General features: G+C 40.4%; 2 protein-coding genes across 3 annotated transcripts; one reads left to right on the plus strand and one right to left on the minus strand.

Moving 5' to 3' along the window:
* Positions 1-5,585: 5,585 nt before the first annotated feature.
* Positions 5,586-10,929, minus strand: sdf2 (stromal cell-derived factor 2). Its single transcript, XM_007554185.2, has 3 exons — positions 10,655-10,929; positions 8,573-8,769; positions 5,586-6,475 (listed from the first exon to the last, which is right to left on the minus strand). The coding sequence occupies exons 1-3, from the start codon at positions 10,836-10,838 to the stop codon at positions 6,176-6,178; spliced, it is 681 nt and encodes a 226-aa protein (XP_007554247.1). The 5' UTR covers positions 10,839-10,929; the 3' UTR covers positions 5,586-6,175.
* supt6h (SPT6 homolog, histone chaperone and transcription elongation factor) lies at positions 10,841-27,539 on the plus strand. Of its 2 annotated transcripts, XM_016672667.1 has the most exons (38): positions 10,841-10,978; positions 11,157-11,281; positions 13,434-13,588; positions 13,659-13,832; positions 14,984-15,057; positions 15,159-15,336; positions 15,420-15,501; positions 15,659-15,914; positions 16,004-16,105; positions 16,416-16,529; positions 16,630-16,719; positions 16,940-17,082; positions 17,211-17,356; positions 17,445-17,552; positions 17,637-17,917; positions 18,002-18,156; positions 18,880-19,075; positions 19,215-19,354; positions 19,479-19,596; positions 19,693-19,769; positions 20,150-20,285; positions 20,414-20,551; positions 20,795-20,962; positions 21,049-21,176; positions 21,298-21,505; positions 21,604-21,751; positions 21,860-22,002; positions 22,085-22,225; positions 22,358-22,553; positions 22,631-22,776; positions 22,928-23,020; positions 23,109-23,222; positions 23,319-23,443; positions 23,750-23,862; positions 23,948-24,025; positions 24,736-24,914; positions 25,263-25,540; positions 25,947-27,539. In XM_016672667.1, the coding sequence occupies exons 1-38, from the start codon at positions 10,943-10,945 to the stop codon at positions 26,140-26,142; spliced, it is 5,478 nt and encodes a 1,825-aa protein (XP_016528153.1). In that variant the 5' UTR covers positions 10,841-10,942; the 3' UTR covers positions 26,143-27,539. The 2 variants fall into 2 exon arrangements, with proteins under 2 accessions (XP_016528153.1, XP_007554258.1); XM_007554196.2 differs by lacking the exons at positions 10,841-10,978; positions 11,157-11,281 and adding an exon at positions 11,821-11,950.
* Positions 27,540-27,843: the final 304 nt, after the last annotated feature.

A 27,843-nucleotide genomic window follows, 5' to 3' on the forward strand; every position in this document is an offset into this window, starting at 1 on the left:
AATCTGCACTAGAAACTAGACCAAAACTACCTGCTAAGATTTTGTGTTTTTACATTGTACAAAATAAGAAAAACTACTAAGCTTTAACATTTTCCCACTGGCCACTTTATTAGACTCCTCTGTAAACACAAACAACAATAACATGGTAGCAAGTCGCTGCAATTTGGTGACTTTGAACCTGGCAGGATTGTTGCAGATCTACAGTTTCATGCAGACCATCTCTCAGGTCCACAGAGAATGAATGGCCCAAATAAGAGAAAATATCCCCTGAGGAGCAGCTCTGTGGAGAAAAATCTGTTGACATCAGAGGAGGATGATCAGGCTGGTTTGAGATGATATAAGACAAGTGTAGCTCAAATAACCATTTGTTAAAACCAAGGTGGGCCAGTAAAACATGTCTTCAACTGCAATATTCAGCTTTTGGAAACAGAATTTGGTGTATAAAACATGAAAGCACAGCACAGGTTGCTGGTGATGTAATGATGTAGAGGAATACTTTAAATTTCGGCCTCTTGGTACTAATCTGATAATGTCTCTTCCTTTATGGCCTCAGTGGACCCATTTCCTGAAGGATACTTCCCGCAGGATCATGGTCCACGTGAGGAAGCTAAAAATCTTCTCAAATTGAGAATTAGTTCATTGCAGTCCTCCAGGTGTCAATTCAACAGAGCACCTTCATATCATGGATTTGCAGCCAACAAATCTAAATCAAGCATGTGAAGACGGACCAGAGGACCGTTTCTGAATCTATGCTACGGAGAATCCAGGCGGTTCTAAAGTCTGAATCAAAACTAACCAGGTGTACCTAATAAAGTGGAAGGTGAGTCTGGATAAACAGGAGACGTGTGACGTGTAGTTAGGTTCTTGGAAAAGGTTTCCCTCTAGTGGTCAAAATGGGAACTAAAGCTTAATCTGAGCCTTCAGATGTGTTGTTGGATGTCTGTAAAAAATGTATGAATTCAACCCATTATTCTTTTTTTGTTTTGCTCAGGACTAAATGGAAAACTGTAATATTTTTCAGACACATTTTTTTGGTTTAGCTCTTTAAAAAAAAACCAAAAAAAACTGCCGTCTTACAAGAAAATGAACCTTGAGACACTTTAAAAACACACAAGATCACTTCACACACACACAAATGTAATTTAAGGATGAAAATGACCAAATAATTCTTAAATGTCTGCTCCAGATTATAAGTTATTTATTTACAAACAGATATAAAGAATATGTGGGACAGATGTAAAGAATATGTGGGACGTAGTAACAAAAACATGGTTAATAGGCATGGGCTGGCCTCCATTTTTACAGTAGCAGGGTATTAACACAAACGTTTGAATTAAGATTATCTTAATATATTTTAGAGTGTAGTTGTTTTTATTTAACAGAAAAGTCACTGTTTTTCCTATACAGCAGCCTAAATGAGATTGAAGGATGGCACTACTTTTAGCTTTAACGTCATCACTCTGGGAAATGTGGTAGCTTCATTTCAGCCAGCTGACAGCAGTGTGCAGCACCACACAGCCAGAGAAAATTCTGCTCAACATGGGACTTTCTCTGGCAGCCCATTAACATAACTTTAATCTGGAGGAACAGAATTAAACCACATTTTTTTTAAATTATGGTACCCTGGTACTGCTAACCAGCCCATGTCTAATCAATAAATTAGTTTTTATAAGATAATTATGTGAATATAAAGTATCTTGTATCATAAATGTCACTTCAGCTAACCTGTCCAGCCCTGTGTAGATCATTGCTCCTGACTTTGACTTCATTATATTCATGTGCATTTGAAACCAGATATTTAAATACACTATACAAAAAGACACGTTACCACTTTGATCAAAATCTGACAAAAAGTATTTTAAATAACAAGTATGATGTTGATCATTGTGGTCAAACATTTCAGTTTAGATTCATTAGAAGACAGGAATTTTTTATAAAATTTAAGGTCTTGGTTCTTGTGTTTACAAACTGTAATCTGACATTTTATGCTGCTTTTAGAGTAAATGTCTTCTTCCTCTCTAAGTAGCTTTCCTGCCCATGTCAGTCCAGGACTCATTTCCTGACTTCAGCCAGGATTTTCACTTTTTTGTTTTTGATCTGTGGTTGATAAGCACATTTTACACCAAACCTCTGGCGCACAGAAAACTTCTCTTTCCTGAACAAAACACAGATGGACGTTCCTATTTTGTTCATACTTGGAAATTATTGTTTAAAAAAAGATGAACCCTGTATTTTCAGACATCTGGCTATTGCACACTGTAAAAAAAACCAAAGCATTCCTAATTTACAGTAAAATAATGGCAGCTGTGGTGGCCAGAGTTTTACCGTATAAATATCGATTTTATTGCATTTATATTTATCAATACAGGTTGCTTCCAAAAACACATTGTCTCCTTTTTTGATATTATGGAACATCTAAAGAAATCAGAAAAAGTGCACTGTAAAAAAAAGAAAAGTCTAATATACGTCAGCTGTGGTTGAAAGAATTTTTATAAATACGGTAAAGGCCGTATTTATACGGTAACATCTATTTTTATACGGCAAAACACATAAATATGGTACAACTCATATTTATACGGATTTAAACTCGTGTAAATACGACAAAATTCTGGGAACCACAGCTGCTAGAATTTTAGAGGAGTTTTTACAGTGCATTTTTCCTGATTTCTTTAGATTTTCCATGATGTCAAACGAGAAGGGAGTGTGTTTTTGGTCTCAATTTATCAACAGGTTCATTTATTAACTGAGAAGCTGTGAAATAATCAAAGGCTATGAAGGCATATGATATGACATGATATGACATGATATGATGAGATGACTTCCAGTAGTGTTAAAATTCAGCGTTCAAGTTTGCCCCCAGAAAACTTGCTAAGCCTGGTGGTTGGGGCGTTGGCAGCCATTTGTCGTGTTTTTGTTTAAAGTTGACAGGAAATTTGAAAACATCACTTGATAATTATGTGTTATTGGAAGATTAATATCTGAACACCAACTATAAAGTCTTAAAAATGCAAACATTAAAAAAAGCTTAAATAAATAAGTAATGCTAAGTCTGGTGAAGGCACAAATAAAGCCTGGTGGCCCGCCAGGCTTATAATACACTGGGAGAAACCCTGGCGCTATAGGGAGTGTTTTGTTTCACTGCACAATGAACAAACTGTATCTTTTTATACAGGGTATATAAATATCTGGTTTCTACTCTGTGTGGATTCCCTAACTGCATGGTGCTCCCTGTGGGACAAACATCGGACCGGAGACTAATGGTTCCCTTTGGACAAATCTCTTACAATATTCTGCTGGGGGGGTTGGACTGTTGCCCATGTGGATTAAACCTGAGGCAGAAGTTCCAGTCAAGCTGGAGTGCATCCATGTGGGTTTACAGGACGACTTTGTGAAAATGTAAAGAAAAGAAATCAGCGAGAGGACTTTTTCTTTCAAAACAAGGTCAAGTATCACAGCTAAACTGTATAATACTGTAAATCAGTGAGCATGTTGTTGTCATGTTGTTAAAGAAAAGGGATCCAGTTCCTCTTTCCTGTTGGTTTAAATGTAATTATGTATGTATTACTGTCACATATTTGACTTTCCTATTTATACTGTAATAGCCATTTTTATAGTTTCTACCAGCTATTAATCAAATCAGAGAGCAGAAGAGGGCATTTTCATAAATATGCAAATACAAGGTCACACCATCATCATCATCTACGTGTCGCATCATCTGTAGAAGAGTCTCACTGTGGATGGTTCTACACACTGATCCAATATGTCATGTATTTTAATCACTTGAGAGTCTAATATAACATCCTCATTGTCCTCTACAAACTTCTGCGTAAAGCATCTTACGTTTATCCTTGTACGTCCGTTTGTCTTTGAGATTCCCGGCACATTTGACTTAATGTTTTCCTTTTTCTGTCAGCATCACGGCCCTTTCGAAACCAGCATTACTCACTTTATCCCTGCAGTTTACCGAAATAAAAATGTTTCATTTTGAGATCATTGCATGACTGTGCAAGGGAAACCCGTTTAAGGTTCACATTATTGTACCCGTGCTTCTGTAACAGGACAAGAACCGGTTTATGGTTTCCATGTTTTTGAAGTTTGTTTTTACCAAAACATGTTTTTACCAGTTGTATATTGTACAGAGATAAAATTAAACACCGATAGCTAATACAACCTCGGCATGCTGCTTAGAAAAGGAGAACGAAAACAGCAATAGTTACCAACTGAATGGATATTTAAAATGCAAAGTTTAATCTGAGTATTCTAAAAAAGTATATCTATATATGTTTATGCAATAAAACCTTGTTTTGATAGAAACTGGTGTACCTGTGTTTAGTTGTCTACATGTTAACGAATATTTGGTTCGGTGAAAGGGTTAATATTTCATCTGAAAAAGATGAATATCTTACTTTATTTATGCTGATTTTAGGTTTCTGTTGAGTTGGATTAATCTTGGAAATCAGATTATGGAATGATGGAGCAGCAGTGTTTACCCTGTTGTGGTTGCAAGTCAGAAAACAAATGCTAATTTATTTGACTTAAGAAGCTGAACTTATTTTCAACTGGAAACTAAAAGATTAAAACTTCCAAGTGAAGACAAAACTAAAGGAACTGGGTAGTCAGCCTGGAGTCGAGACAAAAGCAAGCAGTTTTTAGTCTTTGTTGACCAGCTGCAGTTTCAGAAATTAGCCTGAAAAACATTTGAACAATCCACCATGTGCAGAAACATCACAGTCTGCATAGCAAGGAGGTTAAGAGACGTTATTGAGTCTTATGTTGATTTTGTGAGACCTATGCCAATTACGCATGGGAATGTTTTGATAAATCTAAAATGAAATCTGAATCAGATTAAAAGGTAGCCTACGTACATTTAAGGCCTTAAGACGTTTGTTTGACACCCATAACTAAGGAAATCCAGGGTGACAAAAACTCGGTTTAATTTGTAGTTTTAAAGATTAAACATCAACTTTAAGTTAATATTCTTACGTGTAAAGCAGCATCATTCAAATTAAAGTTATTAGAAAAGTGAGCTCCATTTACTAATCTATTAATCTAAATGTGTTCATGCAGAGCAATCAGAAGAACAGTACAGAAGTTCATCATTGGTGTTGTTTTAAATGCAAACCTGTAAAACGGAGAGAAATGTTCAGTAGTTCTTTCATGGACTGAGTCATAAAGTCCATGCAGGTCATGAATTAACTCACGTGGGCGTGAAAAGACGCAAAAAAGAACCCATTACCAAGAACTGCTGCGTAAAAAAACAATGAAGTCTGTGAACTAAAGTGAACTAACGCTTCGCTGCACATCCTGCAGAGCAGCTTCAGCATCGGGACTCATTGTAAATGTGCAGGTCAAATACAAGTTAGATTATCCTCCTAACTGATTCCCTCATCCCCTCAAACCCCATTATCTGTCAGATAATGAACCCAAACATGCCATTATCTGGACAAACAAGGCATTAGGCTCGTCTAATGGTCCAGACAGACATTAGCAGCTTGCCTCACTGGCAAATCCTTTATTAATTAAAGGATTTATGAGGTGATGAAAACTGCTTGACATCAAATTAAAGAAAAGAAAGTCATGCTGAAGACTGTTTGCATAAAAAAATCTTTATTATGAGGTATTCATTGTCAGTTTGATGTCGTAGTAAAACGTCTGCGTTTGTAACACTGCACTCTCCCGAGACTTAAGAACCAACTGAACACTGACAAGTAACATCATCATTAAAGAGAAAAGAAATCCTAAACAAAGTTTGTTCTGGCATGTGGAATAATTTATAAGAAAAAAGGGTGATTTTAGACAGGAATACTGTTTGAGTTTTGATCTTGGAGGTGTGTGGCCTAAATGCCATAAAAGATTAATATATAAAATGCTTTCATTGTAATGTAAACACCTACTTCTTTTATTGGCAGATAAAGGCACAAGTGTAACAATATGTTCACCTAGAAGGCTTCCTGAGCTGCAGAGTAACAACCAACAGCAGAGAAGAAACCCCCATCTGGACCTAACACAACAAACATGGAAGGTACAAAGAAGGTTCAAATATGTCTGGCTTACTAATTTTTCCAACCGAGTGTGGCTGCTGGATCTTTCACGGTTCTTATCCACAGACTTAAACATTTTGGGACAGTGAAGGTGGCTGTTGGTACAGATGTAGCTGAGGATGAACAGAGGAAAGTCAGAACTCTGTGTGTGTGTGAGCGAAGTCCCGGCCGCCTGCTGGGCTCTCGCTCGGCTTCATGAAGACGCCCTCCATCACCTTCCACAAGCTGTGCTGGCTGGGATTCGACATGGCGTGGACCTCCATCTGCCCGTGGATTGGCCGCCCGTACTGCTCCCCCGTCACGGACAGCAGGCCGTCGGTGGATTTATGGCGGAAGCGGACGGATTCCTCACGCTTCCACACAGATCCACTGCACTGGACTGTCCACTCGTCAAGGTGGTCGCCCTCCCCTTCTTCGCCAAACGCACTCACTTCCTGCAGACACGAACGCCACCATGAGAGGATGAGACATGTTGATTCTGGTACTGCTTCTCGTCTTTTTTTTTTTTGTTTGCATGCACCAAAAGTACCCTGTGCAAAAGTATTGAGTCACCCTTCATTTATTTCATTTTATGTTCAAGCAGCTCAGCTTCTTTGTAATGTTTGATCAACATTTTTGTCTGAAGATCTTTATGAGCGTTCATCCAGCTGATCCAAGGTGTTACTCGACCAGAAAGTTCTGGTTCTGCCCCAAATAATCCATATTCTTTGCTTAGAGTAGTGACAACAAAATCCTATTTTAAGACACCACAACAAGGTCGAATTTGAGTAACATATACTGAATATGTTTTCAAGGGGATGATGTTGGCTGTTTCTGGCTAACATTTTATTTATTTATAATTATCTCATTTCCACTTTTAGCTGTTTGGATATTTTACTTTTCAATGTAACATTTTTATTAGATTTAATCCCCATTATTTTTAGAGGTTCTCATTGTTTTATTGTCTTGTTTTTACCTGATTTATACATTTTATATGTATTTTTGGCTGCGTTCACACTGCAGCCTGAAGTGACCCAATTCCGACTTTTTGTCAAATCGGATGTTTTTGCCGGGGCCGTTCATACTTCCAAATAAACGCGACCTGTATGTGATCTCCAGTGTGAACCAGAAACGACCTGAATGTTTCCCGGATGCGTAGTAGAGGGCGCAACAACGTCAGCATTCTCAGTGTTCTGCCAACCGCCATAAGAAGAAGAAGTGCTCCGTGTTTGCGGAAGTAAACATGGAGGCTAACGGTAGAGCATAGCTTACACATTTGAGGTTGTTGTCCAACCGGATCCAGCATATTAACAACTTAATAATCATTATAGTCCGTCATGCTTGTTGTTTTTCTTCCCGTTTGCACGTTTCAGGACGCAGAATAGTGACGTTTGTCGAGTATCACTGACGTTCAGGTCGGAATGCGACCTGGATGTTAGGCCACATTTGAATCGGATACGTATCGGTACCAAGTGTGATCTGCAGTGTGATCTGTTTGGATTGAAATGCAGAAAGGGTAATAATAATGGCTACCAAATAACATATAAAATCAAAATATATCGTTTAGCAAAAGTTTATTCCTAATTATTATTGAAGCTAAACAGTTTTTTCATACTTTGATCTGAATCTGCTTTCAGTTAGTTCAGTTTAATAATATAAATTTGGCCCAGAGCATAAATAAACTCGAAGGGCAGCTTATTATTATCATTTTTTTACATTTGCACATATTTAATTTAGACTCAGTTACTGTGATTAGTCAAGAGGCTTAAACATTACCGCATGCTGGTGAATTCTGGTACATTCCTGAAACATTTTAATAATCCGCTTTATTTTTTTTAAATAAGCCTACAAATTACAAGGCTGTTTTTTTACATGCGAGCGATTTTAACCAACCTCAGCGGGGAGCTTTCTGTGTAATCCTTCTCATAACTCTGAAATCCCTCCACATCACAACACACACGTCTACACTCACCTGTAAACCAACACTCACTCTATTCTCGCACATCAATAATTCTTCTATAAATTAATCTAAAAAACCCTCCATACCTACACTCAACATTTCCAACAACAATTACTAGTTCCACTGGCAGATAAATTCACTTATAACAAGACATTTTCCCATGTTATAAGTGAAATAATCTGCCAATGGAGCTAATGCTTTTTTTAAAATCAGTATTAAGGAATTATTTACTTAAAACAGGCTGCTATGTCTTGCTGAAAGGTTACTTCTCAGTTAGTTTTGTCTTATTTCCAGTTTACTAAGATATTTGCACTAGAAACACAACAAAAATACTTGTTAAGATTTAGTGTTTTTTCAGTGTATTAAGCCATTATCATTATATTAATTGATAATGGTCACAAACAAGAACATTATTGTTTAGCAATTTATTGTCCAGCAAAATTTATAATCATGACATCCCTAATATAGTGTGTTTAGTCAGTATGAATATGATTGTATTTTTGTTTGTTTGTGTTATGATATTCTGCTGTTGTTGAAAAGGAGAACTTACCTGGTGAAGGTTAAATCAAAAATAAATAAATGAATAAATCACCTGATTGGAGGACAGCGGCGAGGCGAAGTAGTGGCTGTGCAGGTTGCGGCCCGTGTTGACATGAGTGAGGCGAATCGTCTGCCCGCATTTGACCGGCGTTCCCCGAGTGCAGGAGGCGCCGCTCGTCCCTCGGATGCTCCAGTAGCTGTTGCTGTCTTCCACCGCAGAGACGCCTGTCACAGACTGCTGCCCACTGCCTGCCGCACAGAGTTTATGGCTTTTATTTCAAAGAGATCAAACCGACTACTTTAGGAAATAAAAAGCAAGTCTATTTACATTTTAGATGTTTCAACATTTACTGGGAATTAATCTTGATAGTTTACTTTAGGTTTGTCTACTTACAAACATTTGTGTTTTATCTGGATTATTTTTAGATAGACCAAGTAATGCTTAACTAGGAACCATGTTTTATTTTTTATTTTTAACAAGTTAAAACCTGAGCAGTGTGATCTACATTATTCTTTAGTCTCCCTAGGAATCCTCTGAGTTCTTTGCAGAATTAAATATAACTTTATTACATCAGATTGAATGGATCTCATCTAGAAGTGCAAAATCTGCCTATTTAGATTTTCACTGGTACCAATTTGTTTGTTTGAAACACTTCTGCTAAATATAGCAGAAGTGTGTGGACATGGTGGGTGGGACTAACAGCCAAATCACAAGAGAGCAGAAGAGGACAGCGAGTGATTTTTAGACGTTTGCTGAGGTTGATAAGATCGGTTTCACATGTCAGTATTGGCCGATTACCAGTCTCCCAAAGTTAAGGAAATTGGGACCAATAATGGCACAGAGATCTATGAACAGATAATGTTAACTTATGCTATTGATTCATCATTGGATTTAGATCTGGACTTTGACTATGATTTGCTCTAAATGGGTTCATTGCAGCTCTTTCTCTATGTTGGTGTTTATTTTCTTGGTGGTTGGTGGAAACATTCACCCAGTTTCATATCTATTGTCTTGTTATGGTTTCCTTTCGACATTAACAAGACTATTTCTTCTTTAAAAGATGTGTGAGGTTCCTCTGTCAGCAGCTTATCTCATCTGAGCCATGGATCACTGCTGCTCCTCCAGATTTATTGTTCATTTCTTGGCTGCTTTTCTGATTAATACTCTCTTACCCAGCCTGCCAGCTTAAGTTTTATTTTGTGCCTTAACATATCCATTTTCAGATGATGTGTTAAACCGTGCTCTGTGAGGCGTTAAATCCGCGATTTAGCGATTTCTCCGCTTTAAATTTTTCCAAAACATTATGCCTGACACTTCCAGTGTGTTTTTGGTTTTATAAAAGCTGTCTGTTAATTAATTTTCTATTATAAACCTCTGTAGCCTTCACAAATGGTTGGATTTATCCTGAGATAGTATTACACACAGATGGGCTCTGAGGTTTTACATATCATTTCAGAGGACAGAACACTGAATATAAATGCATGCCACTTGTTTTAGATTTTTTATTATAAATTCTTATAAAATATTAAAAACCATTTTAATTTTCTTTAATTCATAAATAAGCGCTATGTTATTTTAGTCTGTTACATAAAATCCCAGTAGGAGTTACAGGCTATAACAAGACAAAATGTTAAAATAATTTAAGACGAATGGATCTGTTTGCAATGCACTGTGTACCTCTGACCTAAAAGTACACGTTTGAGCATTATATGTGCACTTTGTTTTTGACTTAAGTATTTTTATTTTCAGGGTATTTTCATTTTTAACAATACAAAATGCCTGATTAAACAGTAAAACTTAATTTAAGTGAAAGAAAGGTGACAACCCATAGAAGGGATAGTAAGAAACGACTCAAAAAGGCTCAAAATTACCCATGATTGTGTAGGAAACATTTAAATCGGCATTATGTTCAGTTGTGGACACAAATAACCGACAATATATGCGATATGGAGCCAATATGAAGTGAAATATGTTACACTAACCCACTGACAACCTTTGAACACAGAAACCGGTGATATCCTATTCAGTAAAGACACGTTTACAGATGTGATTGATCAATAAAGCCGTTGCTGGTGTTTGAAAGCACGATAATATAATTTTTACATTAAATAATTCGTTGACGTTTAAACTCACCAGATCCGTAGCGAACGTCGTGCGAGTGCAGCCTGACGTTGTGCTTTACATTCAAAAGTTTAATAACTGATCCGCACGTAACAAAGCTGAGTTCGGAGCCAACGGACAGCCCACAGATGCTGGAGAGTAGCACGAAAATTCGGAGTAAAAAGCCTAGAAAATTCAGACAGTTTGAGGTATCCATTCCGACAACACCACAAAATCGAGCTGTCACCGGTCTATGCTTCTTTTCAGATTTGTATCAGTTTTCGCTACGTCATTACAATTGTACAGTATCCATCTGAAAACATGGAACTAGCGCCTCTAGCGACTTGGAATACTAAGGTAGGTACTTTCTGTGCTTCCCGTTGTTTTTGCCTACTAACTGTCCCTTGGTAATACTTTGATACAATTGATTAAACTGAACACATTTTCAGCTTACTTCAAAATATAAGATTACAGAGCGCAGATTATATGTACTGCTATCTTTTCTTTTTCTTTATCTTTTCTTGTGGACTTTAAGATAAACCAGCAGGGGGCATCGTTTTTCCATCATGGAAGGCAGAAGTTCCATATGGGTGCTACAAAATATTTAGTCACCCATCTAAGTCTGTGCCTCAACTCCTGGAGGAAGTTCCGTTGCGTAATGTAAGACCCATTTTCTCGTGAGGCGGTGAATGTTTTATGATTTATGTCGTTCAGTTTTGGTTGCTTATGCATTTATTGCTGTATCTCATATGCAGATGATAACAATAACAATAAAAAGTGCATAAAAACAACAGACTACAAAAAAAATGAAACTGCAAATAACAGCAGGGATGTAAATCCTGATTTTTACTTTCAGTTATCTGACTACCATCACCAAATTGGTAGATAACAGACTGTGGACCATGAGTGTGTTGAATAAAGCAATCAAATCAATCATACTATGATTTTTACGATGATGATTATTATTGTTGCTCAGTTATAGTGATACAAAATATTTAAGTACACGTCTAGTTGAATTTATTTGAATTATTCCACATCCTCTCTAGACTCAAGCAAGAAGCAAGAGCCTTGATTATATTGTTTGCACGTTTGTTGGTTCCAAATGAGTGTCCACTAGGTGGCGGTAATTCGCCATAGAGTTGGTGTACTACTTACCCAAAAGAAGAAAGTGAATCTTTTCCGGGACGCACAATTTTACATTACACCGGAATTGTCATCACGCCGTTTGTTCTCGGCCATTTTTAGTAGTGTAAGCTCAGAAACGCAAAACACAGCATTAAACAGTTTTTATTAAAATCATATTCGGGCTATATCACCACGCTGAGACGTGTAAGTTGAAATTTATTGTTGACTTTTTAGAAAGATGTCAACATGATGACGTATTGGTAACGGTCGTTAAATCTAACGCTGCTTGTTTTTGTTCAAGCTAACGCACCGCTACGCTAACGCGCAAGCTTGCTAATGGTTGCCTCCAAGCTTGGTTTCAGAAGCAACGGTTTATTTTTCCACTACCGCGAACTTGTTGCAGCTGGATTTCTACTGTTACCTTTAGTCATTAAAATGTCAATAAAACCGTTTAGCATAAAATCACCCCAGTGTAGACCGATTTGTCGTTAGCTAACTTGCTAACTTTGCTAGTAATGTTAGCGTAATTTAATTTTGTTGTTCAAACGGGTTGTAACATGCCAGTTGTACTACTTATCATTCGTAAAAAGGAAATATTTAATTCTCACCAGGTAGCAGTATTTCCATATGTAGCTAGTTATTGTATTGGAGGCAGTTTGCCTTGTGGTTAAATCCGACTATATTGGATCTACGCACTGCGACATACTGGTATTGCACATATTTTTAAAAGCGTTGTTGTAGTTTTCTTGTTGTAACGCAAGTGTTATAATTTATTGACTGAAAATAACGACTCAAACTCAAAGCAATCCCGGTTTTATCCCTGGCCTAAATAATTTAATCTCTATTAATGTTAATTCTCTGTTCCACAAATGAACAATCATTATGTAAAAGTCTAAGGGCTTTGAGGGAGGAAAGGACTTGAATCTCAGTCCTCCATTGCAGCGAGATTATCCTCTCACTGCTGCTGCTTTTTCTTTTTAGCTAAATAAATGTTTAATAAAAAAAAAGGATTATGTTCTTTTTCTGTCCCAAGCAGTGACATAAACATAATATTACATTTATGGGTTGTGCTTCTTTATTACCCGAACCATGACTTTCCAAACAGGTGATTTTCTTTCCTACATGAAAGATAAATGTGCAGGACTCTGCTTGATGCAGTCAAAGAAAACTCTTCATTACGCTGTAAGATTATCTCACATCTTACCAAAACGGATTTTAACAGTGAACATTTTAGTAGTTTTGAAACTATCTTTTTGAGCCATTTTCAATATAACCAGCAGTTGCTGGCCTTTTCCTGAGTCTAAGTTATTTTAATAAGATCCCGGAGAATATCCTGCAGTAAACAGTTTTTTGGGGGGTGAAAGGATTATATAGTACAAACCCTTCCACGTCTGTAGCAACACACAACTGGTCCTCTGGCTCAAAGTTATCTGATTAATTTATCTGTTATTTTCAGGCTCAAAAACATCAAACGTCAGCCATAATGTCAAATTTAAAGCAAAACCTCTTAAACTTTGCCAATAAATTCTGCAATTAATTATATTATCACTGCGGTAGGGATAATTGTTGCATTCCTGTTTCACATAAAAGCAGTTGGATTGTGTTACACATTAATGTGTTAAAATGTTCAAATAAAATCATTGAAACATGACATGAGAACCTCTTGTCGACTCTGATGCACGTTTAGGTGTCAGGGAAGTCGTCGTCCCACAGCGTTGTGCGTTTTCCCAGCCACCGCAGCCATGTCAGACTTCATTGATAGCGAGGCCGAGGAATCAGAGGAGGAGTTTGAAGAGAGCGACCTGAAACCTAAGAAGACCCAGAGGTTCTTGGAGGAAGATGGTAAGATGTGAAAGCTTTTGCTCGAAACCTTTGAGGGCTTTCGGTTTTCTCATTCCTCATTTCACAACAGATGAAGAAGAGGATGTTGAGAACCCAGAGGAGCAGGATGAGCACGGAAATTTACGTGGACTAATTGACGACGACGATGATGAGGAGGGAGAGGGGGAAGAAGAGGCCGAGAAAAGCAACAGTGGTGGAGGAAGCGACTCAGAGGAGGAAGTAAAACATTGGCGGAAAAAGCGGAGTAAGTTTACTTGATGTTTATTGTAACGGTGTCTAATATCTCTAATGAAACTATTATTAAATTTTTTGTAGATGTAATAAATGTCTTCTAACTGTGTTATTACATGGATTACAGCAGAGATGGTCTGATCAAGATTTTGTGGTTCCGATTCTGATATTTGAATGGAAATATACTTTACTATTTAGCTCTGTTTTTTTATCATTGTGTTCGATTTGGTACAGTGATTAAACCACAAAGGCATTGTTAGCTATACTGCTGCAAATATCATCAGATGTATTTAGATTGAGAATGACATACAGTAAGTGTTTGAGCAACTTGTTCTTTCCAGTTTTGAGCTGCCAGTTCTGAATACACTGCTGAAAGAAAATACAACACAAATCAGATCATTAAAAAAACTGCTGCTCCAGACTTTAGAGCTGTTTTGGAGTGGCAAATGTTGGTAAAAGTCTAAAATGACTTAATAATGTGTAATTTTACACATTCTGTTGACAATGGTCGTTATTTATTTAAAAGTGGCAAAGTCACACACCCTGCATGTGAGAGTCAAGCAGAAAGGGCCGAGCTTTTCACTTCATGTTAGAAATATTTTTTGGCTGCTGATGAATCCTTTGCTTTAATGAACAAGCGTTCACTAACCAAATGTTTTTTGTTTTTTTTTTATTACATGATGTAAACTTCAAATGAAACCTGCACAGAAATTGACAAAAGTTTTAATATTGTTTTGGAAAAATTTATCATCTTGAGGGAAAAAAATTAAATCTCTTCCTTTAAATCTTCTCTCTTTGCTCAAGTTTCTTCTACTTTAAATCCAGAGAAACAAAGGTTTGCTTAAATGGATTTTAAAAAAATCTACCTTCATGTTTTCCTTTTTCAGAAATGGATCCAAATATATATTCAGATGGGATTTATTGGGAAGTTTGCGCAGTAAGGTTCAGGGTAGGAATGGCTAAAAATGATTCTTAGTTTGTGGCCGAACAACAAATTAAAAACGTTGAAGATGTTTTTTAGTTTTCCAGCTGAAATGACAATATTTTTATGTCACAATAAACACAAGATGTTGAAGTACAAATAATTTGTTTATTTATTGTCATAGCTCTGTAAATTCATCTCGTCTCTGTTGCCAAACCTTTTTCTTGTTTTTTTTGTCCTAGCTTACGATGACTGCCTGGACGACGATGATCTTGACTTGATTGAGGAAAATCTTGGTGTCAAAGTGAAAAGGAGGGTAAGAAAATTAAATATTTTCCTCCTGTTCAGCGTCGAACACATGACGTTTCCGCTCATTCGTTGCCTCCTTTTTCAATCTCTTATCGGCTTGTTTTATAGAAGAAGAAATATGACCGCGTTAAAATGCTGGACGACGACGAAGATGATGATGAGAAAGACTTGATCGCGGATGAGATTTTCCATGTTGACGGTGAGGGAGAGCTGGAGGACGGCGAAGCCGTCGACGAACCCATTCAACAAGCAGACGAGGAAGAAGAGGGCGAAGATGAAGAGTCAGGTTGGCAAAAAGATCTAAAAGAAATCCTGTAATTAATGTTGTAACTCTCGATGTGTTAATGCGAGTGTGTGCTTGACCCACAGATATAGATGATTTTATTGTGGATGATGATGGACAGCCCATCACCAAGAAGAGGGGAAAGAAGTTCTCAGGATACACAGACGCGTGAGTTCCCAGATTTCTGCTGAAATTTATTGTCCTGAAAATGTTTCCAGCAAGACACTTTTGTGTCTTTTTATGTTTTCTCTAAGAAATGAATCCATCAGTGTGGAAGGTCGACGTCAGGAATCCCTAAAAACAGATTCCTCTTTTTGTTTTCCAGAGCCCTCCAGGAGGCCCAGGAGATTTTTGGCGGAGACTTTGACTTTGCCGACTTTGACGCAGACGCCTATGACCAGGGTGAAGAGGAAGAGGAGGATCAAGACGAAGAGGGCTGGGACCGGCCCAAGAAGCAGACCAAGAGGAGGCCGGGGAGGAAGAGCATCTTTGAGCTGTATGAGCCCAGCGAGCTGGAGAGCAGTCACATGACCGACCAGGACAACGAGATCCGCTCCACTGACATGCCAGAGAGGTTCCAGGTCTGTGCTGCCGGTTCTGTTTGTGTAAACCCGGTTTTCCATGTTGAGCTTGGCGCTGTTGCTGGATCTGCTGCTGCTCTGCTCTGCAGTTGCGTTCAATCCCTGTTAAACCTGCTGAGGATGATGAGTTGGAGGAAGAAGCAGAGTGGATCTTCAGACACGGGTTCTCCACTCTGACCATCTCCATGCAGGTACTGGTTTCGTTCCAGGCCTCATTAAGCACAGACTGGTTATCGGAATCAAGATGTAGAGGAGCTCTGCTACCTCTATTTGATTAAATCCAACAAGTTATATAAACAGAAAAGCTGGAAGACAGAACCTGCATTTTTTGTTGTAGATTTTATTTTTACATTTTGTGATGTTGTGGTATTTTTATTCAAAATTATCATAGAGTCAGAATCTAAAGACTTCATCCCTGTTTAGTCCACTTTTTGGGTCTCACTTTCAAGCTTCTTGATCACAAAAATATTAATGTTCTTTCTGTTTTGATGACCATTAAAGGAAAGCACCGACTACCTTGATAGAGGAACCACAACAAACTTCAGCAGGAAAGGACCCAGCACCATTGCCAAAATCAAAGAGGCCCTGAACTTCATGAGAAATCAGCAGTTTGAGGTGCGGTGGGTTTCATGAAACTTCAACTCATTAATGAGTTGTTTCCATGTTTGAATCTAGAACCTGACAGATGTGTTTTATATTGAAACCTTTTCTCCAGGTTCCATTCATAGCTTTCTACAGAAAGGAATATGTAGAGCCAGAGCTGAACATCAACGACCTGTGGAAGGTGTGGCAGTGGGATGAGAAGGTATTCTAACAACCAGCTTCTCTCAAAGCAATTTATCACAAGTTCAACACTTAAACAACTATACTGTACACGTTGCTTCTAAATAAGCTTGATTATAAATATAATTTTTAATTTCCGTTTGCATGCTTTATTGTTTTTCTCTTTTCTCTCTCTACCAAAAACTGGATGAAGAAAGTCTTCAATCTGTTATTGACTTTTTAATTTTCCTTCCTCTGATCAGTGGACGCAGCTGAAAACCCGGAAGCAGAACCTGACCCGTCTGTTCCAGAAGATGCAGTCCTTCCAGTTTGAGCAGATATCTGCAGACCCGGACAAACCGCTGGCAGACGGCATCCGCCCTCTGGACACAGCCGACATGGAGCGGTACGGCTTGTTTCTGACTGGACTGCACAGGAAAACACGCAGCGGCACAATAAAGTTTATGTTTTAAATGTATTTGTGTCTGCCTCTCAGTTCTGGTAAACTCAAACATCTTTTATCACATTTTAAAGGCTGAAGGACGTGCAGACTCTGGAAGAGCTGAGCGACGTTTACAATCACTTTTTGCTCTACTACGGCCGAGACATCCCGAAGATGCAGAACGCAGCAAAATCCAAGAAGAAGAAGCTCAAGAAAATCAAAGAAGTGTCAGAAGACGGTAAGCAGGATTACGCGAGAAAACCAATTTATTATTTCCTGGTGAGTTAAAACCTTTTTGGCCATGTTCTGACCTTCTATAATTTTAGGAGAGGAAGAGGAGTATGAGGTCGAAGAGGAGGAGGAGCAGAAAGGTCCAGACCTGAAGCTGGCGTCTCGTAGGGATATGTACAGCATCTGTCAAAGTGTTGGACTCGGTTCGTCACTTTTCCTGCTACACATCCCACCAAGTGTTAAGTCAGAGCAACACCGTTATATTTCTGTGTCCGTATTTCCACCAGACGGCCTGGCTAAAAAGTTCGGATTGACCCCAGAGCAGTTCGGAGAGAATCTGCGAGACAGTTACCAACGCCACGAGACGGAGCAGTTCCCCGCCGAGCCGCTGGAGCTGGCCAAAGATTACCTCTGCAGTCAGTTCTCGACTCCCGAGGCGGTGCTGGAAGGGACCCGGTACATGGTGGCCATGCAGATTGCCCGAGAGCCGCTGGTCAGGCACGTTCTCCGTCAGACGTTCCAGGAGAGAGCCAAGATCAACACCAAGCCTACAAAGAAAGGCAAAAAGGTACGAGAACGAGCAGAATGAGCTCTAGATGTGGACATGTGGGGAAAAACAGTTTCCTAACTCGTCTTGTTTTCTGTCCAACAGGAGGTAGACGAAGCTCATTTTGCATATTCCTTTAAATATCTGAAGAATAAACCTGTGAAAGAGCTGAATGGGGATCAGTTCCTGAAGATGTGCCTGGCAGAGGACGAGGGTCTTCTTTCCATTGATATCTGCATAGATCTAATAGGGGTCAAAGGGTAAGTTAACCATAACTTCCCCTTTACTCTGATACCCCTACTTAAAATCCAGTTTAATAAATTCACCTTATCAGAGTTAGCAAACAGCGTTTGTTTTTATGTAACTTACTCTCTGTTTAAATGTGAGCGTTGTGTGAAGGCGTCAGAGCTGAAGAATCTGCTCAACCAAATGTTTCTGACTTTCATGTTACACATTTATGACTTTTCATTTGAAAAAAATGGAGAACTTTATCTTTTTCCTTTTGTTTTAAAAACATACACTACTTTGACATCGGTTTATTAGCTCTACTTCAGTTTTTTGTACATTACCTGCAACGTTACTGAACTTATAGAGGGAAATACAGAGGTTAATAAAATTCTAAACTCTGAGTTTTTAAGCAGCAGTTGGTTTCCTAACTCATCTCTCCTGGTAAACTTCATAGCTTTAAAGTCAGTAACGATGAGCTGAAGCTCAGTATGGATGAGCTGAAGCTCAGTATGGATGAGCTGAAGCTCAGTATGGATGAGCTGAAGTTCGTTAACGATGAGCTGAAGCTCGGTAACGATGAGCTGAAGCTCGATAACGATGAGCTGAAGCTCGGTAACGATGAGCTGGAGCTCGGTAACGATGAGCTGGAGCTCGGTAACGATGAGCTGGAGCTCGGTAACGATGAGCTGAAGCTCGGTAACGATGAGCTGAAGCTCACGTTCTCTCCCCACGCCCGTGTTTCTTCTGTTTTGTAGTTATGCTGGAGACCAGACCTACTTCGATGAGATCAAGCAGTTTTACTACAGGGACGAGTTCAGCCACCAGGTGCAGGAGTGGAACAGGCAGCGAACGCTCGCCATCGAGCGAGCGCTCAACCAGTTCCTTTACCCCCAGATGGCCAAGGAGCTCAAGAGCAAACTGATCGCTGAGGCTAAAGAGAGCATCGTCAAGGTAACGCCTCAGACAATCCACAATAAGCTTTTTAACATTCACCACAGTTTTACATCCGATTGCCACCAAGGCAAACTTCTTGCTGATCTATTTTTCTGAAATGATTGTTAAATAACTTGTTTCTCATTTGTTTTTAAAGTCCTGCTGCCGCCGGTTGTATAACTGGCTGAAAGTGGCTCCTTACCGGCCCGACCAGCAGGTGGAGGAGGATGATGACCTGATGGACGAGAGCCAGGGGAAAGGCATCCGTGTGCTGGGTGTGGCCTACGCTCCCAGCAGGTCGGTGTCCGACAGTTACTTATCTTTTGCTGAAATTCATACAATGCAAGTCAAGTTTGAAGATAGAAAATCATGTAGCGTTTGCTTTTGGAAGAGCTTTAAAGATTTCTGCTTCCTCTGACAGAGACACTCCAGTATTCTGTGCTTTGATCAACGGGGATGGAGAGGTGGTGGACTTCCTGCGCTTGCCATACTTCATGAAGAGGAGGAATGCCTTCAGGGAGGATGAGAGAGAGAAAAAGGTTCATAAATAGAAATTAGTGTCGGTTTTAGATGTTCAGATTTGGTCTCTGAGTGTCTTTTTGAAATATTTTTTCTGTTGTCTCCATCACCTACAGGCTCATGACGTTGAAAATCTGAAGAGGTTTCTTTCCAGCAAGAAACCTCATGTGGTGGCTGTTGCTGGGGAGAATCGGTGAGAAATTGGTTATTTTATTATATCGGTGTCTATTGATACTGATATTATAGGGATGAAGGATTTTCAACAAAGTATTAAAGATTTATCATTTTCAACACTTAACATGCTTTTGTGGCCAAATAAATTGTTGTTCCTAACATTTCAGTACAGAGTTTTGTTCAACTGCATCCTCCATAGTAGTTTAATTTCACATCCTTTATGTGGATCTGCAGTTATAAGTCATAGCAGCTCCACATCTCTTCTACACTGTGATGTTTATTTTACCCACGCCAGCTAAACATAACTGAGCAGGAAACACTGAGTGCACTTTAGGAAATTATCAGATTTATTAGAAGTTATGACGGATCTAAGAGGCTAAATATGAGCCTCCTGTGCAGAGATGCTCAGATGATCATGGAGGACATCAAGAGGACCATCAGTGAGCTGGAGCAGGAGTCTTCTCTGCCGGCCGTCGGGGTGGAGCTGGTGGACAACGAACTGGCCACGCTGTACATGAACAGCAAGAAGTCGGAGGTAAATTCTTGATTCTTGATTAATCCTGTAGACTGAGTTTTATGCAACATTTTAACCATCAGGTTTTTTTGTTGTTTTTTTTTACAGTTGTATTGCTGGTTTTCATCAGAACCTTCTTATTTTTGCAGAATGATTTCAGAGATTACCCTCCCTTACTGCGACAAGCTGTCTCCGTCGCCAGGAAGATCCAGGATCCCCTGATAGAATACGCTCAGGTCTGCAGCACCGATGAAGACATTCTCTGCCTCAAGTTACACCCGCTGCAGGTGAGACGCCCCGGAGGCTGATTCATGAACTTTAATCACATTAAAGGATTAAAGTGACAAAAATACTCATTTCAACTCGGTTGGACAGCACTGACTTCAAGCTTTCTAAAAGTTGTTTTCATTTTGGTTTTGGTTTTTATTTACTTCCAAATAAAACCAGATTTATGATCAAGCATTTTTTATGCTCATCATTTTATGTCAAACACCTAAAGCACATATTGGTGAATGTTTGCTCTTCCTTAGGAACATGTGGTGAAGGAGGATTTGCTTAACGCTCTCTACTGTGAATTCATCAACCGGGTCAACGAGGTCGGTGTGGATGTGAACCGAGCGATTGCCCATCCCCACACTCAGAGCCTGGTCCAGTATGTCTGCGGTCTGGGGCCAAGGAAGGGAGCCCACCTCCTCAAGGTCAGGATTTCACTGGTCATCTCGATTAAAATCAAACATTTCTTCATCATTTTCTGTCCGCGGACCATCTGTGTTTATCTGAGCAGATCTTAAAGCAGAACAACACTCGTCTGGAGAACAGAACGCAGCTGGTCACGATGTGCCACATGGGACCCAAAGTTTTCATCAACTGCGCTGGTTTCATCAAGATCGACACGGCATCACTGGGCGACAGGTCGGTGCATAAACGTGGGATTTATAACAATAAACTGTTTGAAACGTTGACATCTACGGCATATCGTTGCACCAGTTTTTCTTTTTTTTAATCGACATCTTCTCTCTGAAACTCACGGCAGTACGGACTCCTACATAGAAGTGCTGGACGGCTCTCGGGTCCACCCCGAGACGTACGAGTGGGCTCGCAAGATGGCCGTCGATGCCCTCGAGTACGACGAGTCTGCAGAAGATGCGAACCCGGCCGGAGCTCTGGAGGAGATCCTGGAAAACCCGGAACGCCTCAAGGATCTGGACCTGGACGCCTTCGCTGAGGAGCTGGAGAGACAGGTCAGTGTGAGAGAAGATGCTCAGACGGTGAAGACGTCAGAGTGAAATGAAGCTGAGGAGGCGGGCGGTCTCTTTCTGCTTCTTTCCTCTCCCTGTAGGGCTACGGCAACAAGGGAATCACACTGTATGACATCCGAGCAGAGCTGAGCTGCAGGTACAAAGACCTTCGGGTTCCTTACAGAGTTCCCAACACAGAGGAGGTCTTCAATCTGCTCACCAAGGAAACCCCAGAGACCTTTTATATCGGTATACATAGACTCCCAACATTCACAGACCTCTTTGCAGTAGAAATCCTAAACCCCACAGGTGAAAATATGTTGCATTGTTCACATTTCTGCACCCTTTTTCTTTCAGGTAAGCTAATAACGAGTATAGTGACCGGTATAGCTCACCGGCGGCCTCAGGGGGAGAGCTACGACCAGGCCATCCGGAACGACGCCACAGGCCTGTGGCAGTGTCCCTTCTGCCAGCAGGACAATTTCCCCGAGCTGAGTGAGGTACCAGAGCCGCTAAAAGGAAACAGAATGAACTCTCAGAGCTGAGAGTCGTCTTTATTCCTGACATTTTGTCTTTGTTTAGGTGTGGAACCACTTTGACAGCGGCTCCTGTCCCGGTCAGGCCATCGGGGTTCGGAGCAGGTTAGATAACGGCGTCCAGGGATTCATTCCCACCAAATTTCTGAGCGACAAAGTGGTGAAACACCCCGAGGAGAGGGTCAAGGTGAATCCGTGCTTGATTTGCTGACTTTTTTTTCTTTTGTTTACTTCACCTGCAAAAAAAGAACTCCTCTCCCAGTCCTATAAACCTTTAACTTCTGTGATTAAAAAAAAAAATGTTTGTCTGTTGCCTCAGGTGGGCATGACGGTTCACTGCAGGATCATGAAGATCGACATCGAGAAGTTCAGCGTTGACCTCACATGCCGCACCTCAGATCTGATGGACAAGAACAACGAGTGGAAGCTTCCCAAGGACAGCTACTACGACTTTGACACGGAGGCCGAGGACCAGAAGCTGGATGAGGAGCTCAAAAAGAAGCAGCAGCGCACACGTCAGTATAAACAAAAACAGTTCAAACACACGTGCAGTCGAGCTCCTTACGAATGCACTTCTGGTTTCTCCCCTCAGCTTACATAAAGCGTGTGATCGCCCACCCCAACTTCCACAACATCAGTTTCAGCCAAGCAGAGAAGATGATGGAGACGCTGGACCAGGGAGACCTGATCATCAGGCCCAGCAGCAAAGGGGAGAACCACCTGACCGTCACCTGGAAAGTAAGCGAGACAGGCAGGAACATGGGGAGGGGGAAATAATTCAGCTGGTACAAAAAGAAAACATAAAACTCAAAATAAACTTCGGATTACTGTTATTAATCCATTATTGTTTAATTTGTCTCCACTCTGCATGTTTGTGTTTTTTTTTTAGGTGGCTGACGGCATCTACCAGCACGTGGATGTGAGGGAAGAAGGTAAAGAAAATGCTTTCAGCTTGGGCCACACACTCTGGATCAATACTGAAGTGAGTTATTTTACTTCACATTTAACGTTCGGAAATATTTCTGCGGTTGCCACGTCTTTTAAAGACGACTTGTTGCTCCGCTCTGCAGGAGTTTGAAGATCTAGATGAAATTACAGCTCGGTACATTCAGCCGATGGCCTCGTTTGCACGAGATCTGTTGGGACATAAATACTTCCAGGACTGCAACGGAGGAAATAAGGAGGTGTACATCCATTTCTTTTTTCTGTTGTCTTTAGATTGCCATTCATTTGTAGTCCTCTGTCTTCTCATGCCGTTTGTTTTGTTGTGTCTTTGATAGAAAATGGAGGAATTATTGATCAGGACGAAGCGAGAGAAGCCGACTTTCATTCCTTACTTTATTTCAGCCTGCAAAGAACTGCCAGGAAAGTTTATTTTGGGCTACCAGCCTCGTGGAAAACCTCGGTAGGTCGAATGTCTCGTTGTAATAACGGCTTAGTGAAATGGTTTTACGAAGAACACTGAGTTTTCTTTTAGAGACGGGCAGATTCTGATAAAAAGTTACTGTTTGAGGTGGATTCTCCTCCACAGAACTTCAGGCAGAAAGCAGCTTTTAACTTTACCTCTAAATTAAGTCATCTTTTAGTAATAAGAAATAAAACAATAATCTGAACTATTTTAATTGGGGCAAAAGAAAAGAAAATGGAAAAAAATCATGTGAAATAAACTGTTAACAAGCTAAATGTCCTTGTTTTTCCCTTCTGCCTGTAGGGTTGAGTATGTGACCATCACCCCAGATGGTTTCCGCTACCGTTCCCAGATATTTCCCACGGTGAACGGACTCTTTCGATGGTTCAAGGACCACTATCAGGAGCCGGTGCCAGGTATTAAAGCAGTAACTTCCACTGAAAGAGCCTCATAACTCCGTTAAAGCACCGCAGAGGTCTGACATTTTCTCCCCCTTCAAAGGTATCACTCCCACCAACAGCAGCAGAACCAGAACCCCTGCATCTCTCAACGCAACGCCAGCCAATATTAACATCGCAGGTGAGTCCAGATTCCTCCACACTAAAATCCTGGTGCATTTTTTTAGTGCAACATATTCCCCCCAGGGTTCGGGCAGGTGCTTGAAATCCTTGAAAATGTTTTCAAGGGTTGGAAAGTGCTTGATTTCTGCGTGAAGTCCTTGAAAGTGCTTGATATTCAAACTGTACAGTTTGATTAAAAGCCTAAATTTGGAAACATTTTCATACACTAATGATACATGGATACATTTTTTAATGCTTTCTAGAGTTAAATCTGTCTTTTCTTGTTTTGACAGAACTAGCAGATTGAATAGAAGCTACATTTTCTTTTTTAACTTTAAATACTTTGCTAAGCATCTAATTTGAGCACGAAGGTTGTTTATTGTAACATCATGAATATTTATTATTTCTAATGGCTCAATTGATTTGTGTAATCGGGATAAAAGTTGGTTTATATTTTAACGTTAAACAACGTTACTGAAATTAGGGGATTTTATTTGTTGAATTAGTTCTTAGTTCAGTCAGATCTATACGATGCAAGTGGAATAGACTTTTCCAAACTATTCTTTTTGTTTTTGTTTACCCTAGAATATAGAATACTATCACAATAACAATAATAAATAAAACCATATAATAGCGAATAATTCATTTGTATTTCCTCCAGAGAATGATGCTGGAAAAGCTCGAAGAAGTGATTGAATTTTACGAACTCTGTCCCTCCTTCCTCCTCAGACTTAACGCGAGCCGTCAACGCCCTCCCACGCAACATGACTTCCCAGATGTTCAACGCCATCGCCGCGGTGACGGGCCAGGGCCAGAACCCCAACGCCACCCCTGCACAGTGGGGCTCCAGCCAGTATGGCTACGGCGGCAGCACAGGAGGAGGGGGAGGCAGCTCCTCTGCTTATCATGTAACTGTTGGGGCTTAAATCAGACCGAATAAAGCTTCATTTCATGATTTCTAGAGGACGCAGCAGTCTATTTGTGGTGATGAAAGATACAAGACGACCTGAGCTCTTGTGGTGTTAGTGAAACAGGAGACTTAGAGAAAATCGCTGCAGCTCAGGATAAATGTCACCTTCTGTTTAGGTACAGCATTACCAAGAGTAAGTGAAACATTAGCAGTAAGACATCAGTGATCAGTTGTGGAAGCTAAGACTTTATTTCAGACTGAAGCCAAGTCATTTTGAGTCAATTACAGCTGCACTTCAGCCACACATATCAAAGCATTTAATTCTGAGGCCTTTGTTTCCTCGCAGGTGTTTGCTACGCCGCAGCAGCCCATGGCGACGCCCATGATGACGCCCAGTTACTCCTACACAACGCCGAGCCAGCAGCCCCTCGGCACCCCCCAGTATCCGGGCTCCACCCCCCAGTCCTCACACGTACATGCCCACCCACACCTGCCACATCCCAGCCACCACGGCTCCGCCAGCAGCCACCACGGCCACGCCTCCGTTACGCCGTCGTCCTCCTCCTCGTCCCGCAGAGGAACGCCGCAGCAGCAGCAGCCGCCGACGACGCCACAGCAGCCAAAGTGAGCTCATCTGCTGAAACACTTATTTTGTCCTCAACAGTTAATCAATGATTATCAATCAGTGGTTTGTTAGATTAAAATTTTTCCCAACTGATGAATTAATAACCAGAGGCGAAGCAGTCATTCAAGAGTAGCACTACATCAACATTTTGTTACTCAAGTAAAAGTAAAAAGTAGCCGTCTAGGAAATTACTCACACGTACACACCGTCTTCATTCAAGAGAAAACTCAGCTTGGCAATTAATCATTAGTTGATCTATACATCAATGAACTTTAGATTAAATCATTAATCGATACCTTGCGTCCCTGTTCTGAACGGATGCTTTTCTGACTGTGTTGGCGTTCTGCCACTAGGTGGCGGTGGGGAACCTCCAGTCCTGACATCCCTCTCTCTCCTCCCCTACAGGCCGAGCAGCAGCGCCTCCTCCTCGGCGGTCGACTGGGGCAAGATGGCCGAACAGTGGCTGAAGGAGAAGGAAGCAGAGGACAGGAAGAAGACCCAGAGGATGACGCCGCGGCCTTCGCCCAGCCCCATGATCGAGAGCACGCCCATGTCGCTCGCCGGAGACGCCACGCCCCTGCTGGACGAAATGGACCGATAGGACACAGAGGGGGGCGTTGCTGCACCCCCTCACCCCCCTCTACTTCACCCTTTGTACTGCCTCACCTGGATGACCTTTCACCCTTTATTCCGTTCATGTATTCATGCAGCAGTCGACATGGTGTCAACATTCATGCCACCTCATTTCCTGCTGTCATCTCATGCCAGGTGTTTATGTCCTCTCCTTTTGCCAATCTCCTCTGGCTGCAAAGCGTTTTTGCATGTCATGCAGAAAAGTAGTACAAAAATATATATATAAAAAAAGAAATACTTGAAGTTTGAGTTACATTTGGGAAATGGACCTGCACAGACACTGACAGACAAGCTGTCCTATCTTTGGTTCTGCTTTTAGTTTGATCTTTGAGCGGTTTTGGCAGAAGGGAAGCGTCGACATGTGGAGTTTTGAAAGCAGTTGCCAAAACAACGCTTTGCCAAGCCAATCAGGAAATTTAATATTTGTACGGAAATGCGTCAGTATGAATAAAGACTTATTTTTTTCTTTGAACTTTAAGACTCTGCTCGTCACATCTGTCAAAATAAACACAAACATAACTGAACAGACTGATAGCGAGTTAGCAGAGCGTGGTTTCTGAAGGACAGACGTGGGCTAATGCTAATTGTGTTATCAGCTGACTTTGGCAGAAATCCCCTGATGTGAACATGAGCAACACGCCTCTGGAAGCAGTGGCTCCCCTTAGTTACCTTTTTGTTTTAAAACTTGTTGATTTTTTTAATAGGAAACTGAGATGTTTGACAAAATCCTAGTTTTGTCAGTGACACGTCTTCAAGTTTACCCAAACTCGATGCATTTTAAATGTTTGCGGTTTCACTTTACCCAGAGTTACGTTTTCCACTCTAACCCGTCACGAGACGGCATCAGCAAAATGTTTCACACCTGCAGCTGTGAAGTCACGATGCTTCAGCGGATGATTTAGTTTTTGCAACACTACTGGAAGAAGATCCGATCAGACAGATTCCTGCCTACTCTGTTCGTATTCCCAACTCTGTGATATTCAGAACTGCACGCATTTATTTCAGTAGAATGAATATAATATAAAAAAAAAACACATTCTGTGATCGTCTTTTTGGCATTTCAAGGCCGCTCTGCTTCCCTCTTGACTCGTGTCTGTGTCCCACAGTACAAGCAAGCAGCACTGGTTTGTAATGGTGTGCTTAAATCTGCGTTGTGCAACGTATCATGGTTTCATGAGATGCATTTTCTTTTAAAATAATGTTTTTAAGTAAGCAGACTTGGTTTGAGTTGCCAGGTTACGACACTGAACCTGAGGGACTGGTTGGTTGTCAGCAGCAGTTGGTTCTGGTAGAGAAATGTCGTCTTTGATTCTGCTGATGACCTTTTCTACCTGATATCTCTTTAATAAAAGTGTTCATAGTAAACTCTCTGTCTTGTTCATGCCTAATTAAAAACACAGAACCTCTGGAGATGGGATTAAAGTTTCAATACGTTTGGTGCAATCATTTTAACTGAAGTATTCAGTGATACTTTCATGGAACCAGTAATGGAAATATTAGCAGAAGAGCAAACACACTTGATTCTTGGGGTTTGCAAATATTAACTTATCGGTGTTAGTAATTCTTAGCGTAAAACCAATGAGCCGAAACAAAATTTAAATGAATTTTTCCAGGCACAAAGTACCATTTTTTTCAATCATGAAGTTAATTTCAAATAATTTTGACTTAT

The sequence above is a fragment of the Poecilia formosa genome, unplaced genomic scaffold (genome assembly GCF_000485575.1).
Source record: "Poecilia formosa unplaced genomic scaffold, Poecilia_formosa-5.1.2 Scaffold3, whole genome shotgun sequence".
In the NCBI taxonomy this organism is placed as follows: Eukaryota; Metazoa; Chordata; class Actinopteri; order Cyprinodontiformes; family Poeciliidae; genus Poecilia; species Poecilia formosa.